The sequence below is a fragment of the Dendrobium catenatum genome, unplaced genomic scaffold (genome assembly GCF_001605985.2).
Source record: "Dendrobium catenatum unplaced genomic scaffold, ASM160598v2 fragScaff_scaffold_1492, whole genome shotgun sequence".
In the NCBI taxonomy this organism is placed as follows: domain Eukaryota; kingdom Viridiplantae; phylum Streptophyta; class Magnoliopsida; order Asparagales; family Orchidaceae; genus Dendrobium; species Dendrobium catenatum.
Window position 1 is genome coordinate 320,268 of NW_021319954.1, and position 9,213 is coordinate 329,480.

The 9,213-nt window shown below is 36.4% G+C and overlaps 1 protein-coding gene across 1 annotated transcript; it reads right to left on the bottom strand.

The window, feature by feature from the left end:
* Window positions 1–6,311: 6,311 nt before the first annotated feature.
* On the bottom strand, window positions 6,312–7,744 carry LOC110093036 (probable methyltransferase At1g27930). Its single transcript, XM_020817786.2, has one exon. The coding sequence runs from the start codon at window positions 7,523–7,525 to the stop codon at window positions 6,701–6,703; it is 825 nt and encodes a 274-aa protein (XP_020673445.1). The 5' UTR covers window positions 7,526–7,744; the 3' UTR covers window positions 6,312–6,700.
* Window positions 7,745–9,213: the final 1,469 nt, after the last annotated feature.

Genomic DNA, 9,213 nt, shown 5'->3' on the forward strand with positions numbered 1-9,213 from the left:
ATACACTTGAATGATTAGAATCATTATTTATAGTTGCTATTGACATGCCCATTGCTTTTGCTCATAAAAGATGCACTTATCATTCGTTATATTCAATAAGTCTTTTGCTTGCTCACTAATGCTTGTGTCTAATTGGTATGGTGACCTCTTGATATTGAATGAAAACTTTCTATCATTAATTTTCAGCACGTCATTACATCTCCATTTGATTATTGTTTAGAGATGTATCATGTCCACCTTTGCAAATAGATTATCATGATCCAAAGGATTCTCTCACATTATAGCTTTATGATTAAGCCATATTCCTCATGATCCTTGTTATTTAGAAGTCAAATTATACTTTCAAAATGTATTGCAAGTAGTTGTCACCCAATTAAAGTGACAATATCTAGATTTTCAAAGAAGATTTTGCTTTATTAGTTGTAGACATTTCATTGCATTATTTCTCCAGTTGACTCTTATTTACATGTTGTCACTTCATCAAAAAATTTTGTTTTAAATTATGTTTAATGTCACCCAACTTGGGCTCAAGTTCAAGTCCAAAAACAAGTTCAACTAAAGTTCAAGCTCAAAATGAGCCTTTTCCATTCGTCGAGTCCTCTGTAGTCCTAGTAAGTTCAAGCTTGAGTTCAGTTCAAGTTCATGTTCAATGCAGTCCCAAATCAAGTCCTCTTGCAATTTGTTCCAATGTTCATTTCATTTGATTAAACTTTATTTAAATTTGATTGTATGCTCAAGTTATATCCAAATTATGTCCCAAAATTTTGTCCAAGTCCCAAATTTCAGTGAAAATTTTGGCAGCCTCCCGACGTCTCCCCAGTTAAGGGGAAAAAACCAAGAGGCAACCTTCCCCTCGACGCTAAGTGAGTGCTTCTGGTAGGTGTCAAAATGACACCGCGGTCGCATATTTTATTTTTATCCCTGCCCGCTACGTGAGCATTTAAGATTTTTTTTTATATATTACTAGAAGAAAGCACATGTTAGAAAAAAAAAACACAGATTTCTCCCCTCTGCACTACGTGAGCGTTTGGGGGTACTTATATAAAGATAAATAAAAATACTTTTTTTTTATATCCCCTTCGCCGCAAGCGCCGCACCTGTTGTCCTCCCTACAATGCTACTTGAGCACGTAGGGGGTTTGCCGACTCGTTGCTAGCATTGAAGAGGGATTCTTAAATCACCGCAAGCGCCGCACCAGTTTCCCTCGCTACAATGCTATGTGAGCGCGTAAGGGGTTTGCCAGCCCGTTGCAAGCCACGAGAAAAGAATCTTAGGCGATTTCCCGCCTCGTAGTAGGCATCGCACTAGCTTCCCTCCCCACAATGCTACGTGAGTGCATAGAGGGTTTGCTAGTTCGCCGCCAATGACGAGAATGGAAATCTGAGTTTAGAATTTTTATACCTTTGCATGGACTGGTGTCGGGGATGGTAGCAACGAAACGAATAAAAGAAAATAGCTAAAAAAAAACAACCTAACTAACTATAATACTAATAGTTAAAGAAAGTAATTTAGTTAGCTATAGTATGAATAGTTAATGCAATTAATTTATCTAACTATAACATTAATAGTTAGTGAAAGTAATTTAATTAATTATAATACTAACAGTTAATGAAATTATTTTAATTAACTACAACAGTTAAATAAACTAATTGCTAATAAAAAAAAACTAACAGTTAGTGACATTATTCTAATTAACTACAATATAAAATAGTTAAATAAATTAATTTACTAATTATAATATTAACAGTTAGTGAAATTATTTTAATTAACTATAATATAAATTAGTTAACTAAATTAATTTACTAATCATAAAACTAATGAACGCATAAAAACTATATATACATAAAATAAAAGCTAGAAGACAAATTCCTGCATTAAAAAAAAAAAACTATACGGCCATTTACTAACTCTATAATAGCAGGAAAATCGGGCAAGATTTGTAGTGGAGAAGCTTGGAGAGGGGTTCGACGATAAGATCTTCTTCTGATTATTTTTTTAAAGCAGCGGTGAATTGTGGGACAAGGTGAGATTAGTGGAGGTTCAGGGATTTTTAGAGGAAGCGTGGTTTAACGGCTCGGAGCAACTGTGAGGTGGCAACGTGGGTTTGACGACCTGGATCGTGGCTTTGCTTTAGACGGTTCGTAGAAGGCTTCAACTGTAGAGAGCTGCAGGAAAGTTGAAGAGATGCAAGAGAGTTTGGCTCAATAGGTAATGCGGCTTGAGGAGGGGTTTGGATTGCGTGGGATTGAAGGAGATTTGCGAAGCTCAGGGAGACGGGGATCTCAAGTAGAGCTGGTGGGCTCTTAGGTATCACGAACAGCAGGTGTTCGAACCAACAAGGCAACAGCTATTTGGATTCGATTACAGAAGGAAACCAATGCTAGAGAGACCGGCTTGGCTAGTGGTGTCTTCTACGAGGACGAGACAATGGTGGGAAGGATTTGAGTGTGCAAGTGCTCGAAGCGTCGGAGACGCGAGAAGCCTTCTCCAGCCTCATTTTAACCACGAAGAGTTGTATTCAGACGAGGCGAACACTGCCACTGCGGGATTTCAGGGATACTTGCAGAGATTTAGCACAGGATTTCTGATAAAACGAGGTAACAACATTGAATGTGATATGAAGTTTCCTTTGACTTCTGATTTTATTCATTTAATTTTTTTGTTAAATTGAAATCAAAGTTAATGCTTTGGCATTGTTAATTCATTTGCAGCACTAAGCATACAATGGCAATTATTAGTAATTTCCAATTCTCAATATCTGCCAAGAGTGTCAGGTTGGGGTAATTCGCGATTATTTGATATCTTAGTGCTGCAAGTCTTGCTTATTTCATCAGCCAAAGGAACAGATTTAATGTGTGGACAACCCAACAAATTGTTCATCCATATCGTAGACCTTGCACCCATGTATTTATTTTCACTTAATTTCCCTAGACATTTTGGTAGTTGAAGGTCGTCGAGCACGTTCTTGGCGAAATCAAAATTTTCCCTGAATTAATAAAATTTCGCCTCTCGGCACATAATTTGTCACTGCAAGCCTCCTCGGCATCCTTCACATTTTAAAGAAGAGGTTTAATTCTTAACTGGCGAGGCTCACTCATATGCTCCAGCTCTACAAATCTAAAGCCGTTATCATATTTAACATAAAATCCATTTAGTTGTTGAAGAGAATTTAGTTTCCAATTCTATGCATCCTAGAGAGATCATCCCATAGCAATTGCATGTAATGCATTTTTGTAGAGTTATTCATGTCTCTGGATAAGAAATTGTGACGAATAAAACAATTTTGTAGATGCCTTGGGGGAACATGTAGTTCAAACTTAAGAAGGGAAGTATGTCATTCTGACCCAAATCTTTGCAATCATCAATGCGACTAGGTCCATCCAAGTTATTACCAAAATTTTACTTCCCAAACCTCCACAAGACGGAGGGGCGAGCACACTTTCCCATTTTTTCTTTTATCCTGCTTCTCATCATCCTCCCAAAAGTCATCCAGCATAAGTAAGATTTTTTTTTTTTTTGGCTTGATATCAATTCGAAGACTATCTTAAAATGCCTCAAGTTTCTCCAAACGAGGTCTCTCCTTTTTAAGGGATTCCAACATATTTGCAACGACTTTCTCACATCATAGTTGTTAGAAACACAAAACCACATTTTAAGATCAAATTCATCTGCCATTTCATCTTCATAAATATGTTGCAAGATAATTCTCTTTCCCATACCGCCGTCCTCCACTACAGATAGAAGAGAAATGTTTTATGTACAAATCCATTCCATTAGCAAGAACTTGATGCTCTTCATTTGATTGCTTTCTCAACCACTGCATAATAAGCAAAGATCACAATGCAATTCACATTCTAGCTGAATCATCCTTATCAAATTCATGATTTTTTTTTTGTAGTTGTTTGGGTCAACAAGTGGCGAGAAGGAGGAATGAGAAATTGGCACCAAGGTACTTCAACCCCTATGAAGTGTTGGATAAGATCGGAGCAGTGGCGTATCGATTGATGTTGCCCCCATCAGCTACCATACATCCAATTTTTCATGTATCACAATTGAGGAATTAGAAGTGATATTAGAGCCTATGGAGCTTACAGGAGTAAGATAAGATAAAGATGACAACAAAGAAGTGTTGATTAGGTGGAGATGCCTTCCCAATTTCGATGCTACTTGGGAGCTAATGGAAAGAATGAAAGAGAAATTTCCTTCCTTTCACCTTGAGGACAAGGTGAGTTTTTGGGAGGAGAGTATTATTATGCCGCCGGCCCAGGAGGGTCCGGCTGGACCGGTCCAGCTTGGACCGATCCTCTTTTACTCCCGTAGGCCCAAGTTGGGCAGAAATCGGGGGGGGGGGGGGGGGGTTGTTGGGGGGGGGGGGGGGGGGGGGGGTGTTTTTGAGCCCTTGTGGGCCAAAGCAATGAATTTATTAAACTTTAGGAGGGAAAATTTGAATTAAGGGGCTGTTTATGGATTTTTAATTATTCTTTTTACTTTAATTAGGAGAAAGAGGGTTTTATCTTGAGATTTGCTGAAATTTTTAGATCTACTCGTGGATATTTTGCTAGAGAATTTTGGAGAGTGGTTCTTCCTCTCGAATTGAAGAACATTGTATCTTACTTTTTTTTTCTTGCATATACTAGTAAAAATCTGAGTTTTCCCTACCTAATTTCCACTGTTTTGGTGCAAAACCTGCTGTGTGGCTGTTGTATTACTGCTGGGACAGCAGTTTTTCTTCTGTTTTGTACTAATCATGACTAGTTTTTCTTGCGAACTCAAGTATTACCTTAGGGTTACTTGCGAACTCAAGTATTTCCTATCACAAAGTTAAGCACAATGTACATCGGTTCGGATTTCATACAACAAATGTGATTAGCATTGCGATGACATCAACTAAATTTAATCTATTTTCGAACCTTTGCGGTGTCAACGAGCTTCCTCAGCTGTTTTCTTATTCTTGGCACCCTCCTCCTACCTAATGGATTAAAGTCAAAAGTGATGTTTCTTTAATGAGATCAAATAAGGCTAGTATTGGAAGAGTTTTTAGAAACCACAAGGGAAAGTTCTTACTTGCTTTTGGGATCAGTTTCATTCATTGGAAGAACTGTAGCCAATTAGAGCTATTGGCCTTCCGTTCAATGAAGATGATTCTTCAAGATTGGATGTTGGAAGCTAAAGACATCATAATAGAGGGAGACAATTATAATATCATTAAGTATCTTCAAGGTTTGGCTGGCAAAGCTTTTTGGAACGAATATAGTGACATGATGGAGGAACAATCTTTTTTAAAATAATTTGCAATGTTTTGTTTCATTTTTCAAATAGAAAGTGTAATAAGCTAGTTGATTGGTTTGCTCACTTAGCTTTATTTGGTGATTTTTTTTGGAAAGATGTTAGTTCTAATAAGATTCCTCCAACCTTTCTTTCTTTGTGAAAGGAGGAATGTCATAGTTTGTCTATCACTTAGTAGATTATATTAGGTTTCTTTATTTAATGCTATTTGCATCTTTTCAGAAAAAAAAAACCTCTAAAAGTCATTATTCCTAGATGGAATTTTAATAACTAATTCCAAGTATTTCTTAGAATTTGTCCTACGCTGAATTCTATATTTCTCCTCTTTCAGTTGAAGATATAGGAATAGCTTTGTAAATCTTTTAAGAGGGCTATTGTTAGTATGAAATTTCATTTCATCCATTTCATTGGAGTTATTTTTGACATCGCAAGGTGATTTGTGCTTGGATTGATAGCTTGAAGAGTTTGGATTTGCTTACCTAGCGAAAGAGGGATTGTCAAGGAACATTCTCTGCCTCTAAATTTGAATTTTCTCTTATTCACCACCAAATATGGAGTTAGTGGAATTCTTAGGCATGAGATTTTGGGGAGTTAATGTAGGATGATTCTAGTTAAACCACAATCTTTCAGTTTGAATTGTCTCATACTTCGTTTTTGTAATTACTTTTCTTATTCGCATTTATATTTATTACATGCACTCCTAAATTTTGTTCCTTAGAAACACTCATACATACATCTAAATTCAAAGATTGTCAATAATTTTGATAACTCAGTTCTGCTCCTCACTTGGGTTATGATTTAGCCTCCAATTACCTCGCTTCTTCATCCCGCAAAATGGAACCACGACTTAACACCTCTTAATCTATTTTTTACGGAAAATATAAATACGCATTCCAAATATTTTTAAAAGTGAAAATAGAGCGCACGTCTAGTTAAATATTTTCAGGTACAAGAACAATTATATTATTGTGATCTTACTCTTGTATTTCGGTTTTTTCCCCCTGCAAATCAAATGCTAAAAGAAATCAGAATCTTTCATTTATTTCAGCAGAAAAATTGTAGCCAAATTCTTTTATGCATGACATCATTCTTATAATATGCTGAATTAATTTCAACGAAGATACTTCCTCCATTCACTGTATAACTTTTTTTTGGGACATTTAGGCCATTTAAGGCAAACTCAAACACACAACGCATACACAAAGACTCAAACCCAAACCTCTTAGTTGGAAGTCTAAGCTCTCAACCAACAGGCCAAGTTGAGCCGTGTATTCGCTGTATAACTATAAACGGAATTGCCAATGTTTACCTTTTGTCAAATGAGATTGGTACTGTTATATATATTACCGCCAGCTCTGTTGTCTTTCTTTCTAGTTTTTTCCAATTTAGCCTCAACATTGAAGCATAAACGTGCTCACAGAACCTGAACCTTCTTTTCCGAGCAAAAGCCATCAGGCAGAAAGCTCCCCTCGATTCTGAAATGCCAAAGTTTCCCTTTTGCAGAAAACAAGTTTTCCTGACAGAGGAATTCCCAGGAGTACCATTTCTCAATCATCCTATCCACATCATGCACAACTACATCAGTACCACTTCCCATCCTTGCTATTATCGCCGCCGTGTAGATTGCAGCCATTCTCCCTGGTGCTTCTGGCTTGTCACCTCTTGGCCCATCGACCACCACAACATCCCAAGTCTTCTCATAAATTTCTTGCGGGAGGCTACTTAATGCCAGCCTACATCTTGAGCCACCAACATATTTAATTGCTTTTCGACTACAATGTTTATGCTCTCTTCCATGCTTAAGTAGCTCATAAGCTTTGCCAGCCTTTTCATTATATCTGACCATATGAACAGCAACATTTCTATATGTTTTGCGGTGAAATTTTCGAATCCTTTCAAAATCATCTTCGAGGAAGATCGCCGAGCCCCCGATGTTAGCTTCTGCAAGGGAAAGGAATTGCGGATTGAGACCAAAGAAGAGAAGGTTACGGCTTTGATTTCGGGCTATAATGCTTGAGAGAAGGTTGAGCTCTTTGAGGGTGAGTGGCGCTTCTTCCTGGAAGATTGTGTGACGCGTGAGCTTGTGAGGTTCAAAAGGTGAGTATTTTGGGGAGCAGGGGATTCCTGGTAGGCGGATGGAAGGGCTCCTTGCGGTAATAGTGATTTTGATGAGTTTGTAGATGGACAATGTGGATGAGATGAGGATGAAAAGGAAGAAAAGTTTCTTCTTTGATGGCATTTGTGAAAGCCTCGTTCGATTCTAATAATGTTAGGATACAGGAAATGATTTCTTCTTGTAGCCCATTCTCTATTTTTTGGTTTGCTTGATGCTGAAGGGACCAGCTGGCGTGCGAATTAAGTTTTATTATGATGGTAGGAGGTCAATGACATCCAATTGTTAGCAGTAGATAAAGGATTAGGTGGTTAGGCAGGCTTTTATTATTATTTTTGGTTGGTTTTTTTTTTTCCCCTTGAATTAGGTTCTGACTGTATGATTGAGGTTGATTAATCGAGCAATGTAGTTGCAGTTGAGCTATCTAAGACAGTAGTTTCCATGATAATTGTTGCTTGAAAGGGTTAAACAATTATGAAATTTTCACTAAAATGAAAAAAAAAGGTTTGTTGCATGCTTTAAAATAAATAAAAATAAAGTTGGGATACAATTAGCGGTGTAAACGAGCCGAGTCGAGTCGTGTTTTTGCCCTTATCGAGCTCGGCTCGTTAGATGAAAAGCGAGCTCGAGTCAAGCTCGACTAGCGAACCGGCTCGTGAGCCATGAGTAGGAATTTTTAAATTTAGGCGAGATTTAAAATTTAAGCGGAATTTTTAAAATTTAGTCAAAATTTAGAAAAAAAAATTATGGAATGTTTAACATTTAAATGAAGCTTAGGTGATATTTATTTATTTTTTAATATTTAAATTTAATAAATAAAATTATATTATTTTAAAAATATTAATATTTATTCGAGCCGGCTCGAGAGCTCACGAGCTGAGCCAACTCGAGCTCGAACTAGAGCTCGACTGGTGAGCTCGATAAGCTCGGCTCGTGAGCCCATAAACAAGTCGAGCTCGAGCCAGCTAGGCTCACTTGCACCTCTAGATACCATAATCTTCATTCGGAAATTTTGTTTCTGAGTACTTCTACGTTCTATCCCGGTTTAAGAATGTTTTAACACTCCAAAAATAGCCCTCGTTAATTATTAAGGGGATTAAAATAGAAAGAATTTTCCATCAAGATTTACAAAAAAAAGTTATTTAGATGGGGCTAAGCCCATAGAATTATTTTACGATTAGCATAAAATAAAGTTTCCATGCATTGAAAAAGTATGTCGGATAACTTTGATGTACAACCTAATCAAAATTTTAAATAAGATATCTGATATAATTTTTTCTGAAAAAAATGATACAATATAGATAAAAACTAGCCAATAAATCATACAGTCAACCACTGAACTACCATTTCAAATAACAGATGCCTGCACAATAATTTCAACTGATAAATTTTTTTAACGCATTTCATTGCTTCTATATTTTATACCATTATCACTTCAAAACAAAACATTTATTCACAAATATACTTAACTTGTAAGGAGTTAATAGTAAACAACGACTATAGTTGTAAAAATTAAATACAAGAGCAGTAAGTAATACTAACACAAAGGGCCTCTGCGGTGTTGGATTGGATTTAACTTTAGTGGGATTTAATAAAACCGGATTCATTAAATTCTGAGGTTGTTAAATCCTACAAATTGTTTGGTGCGACAATGTTAAATCCTAGATACTTTTTGTCAGCAGATTTTAGGATTTATGTTAGTTAGAAATTTAATTATAAAAAAAAGAGCTGAATTACATCAGTAAGCTTTTTATAAATTCAAGATATTTTTAAACCACATAATGTTAAATTAATTATCAAATAATTTATGTATT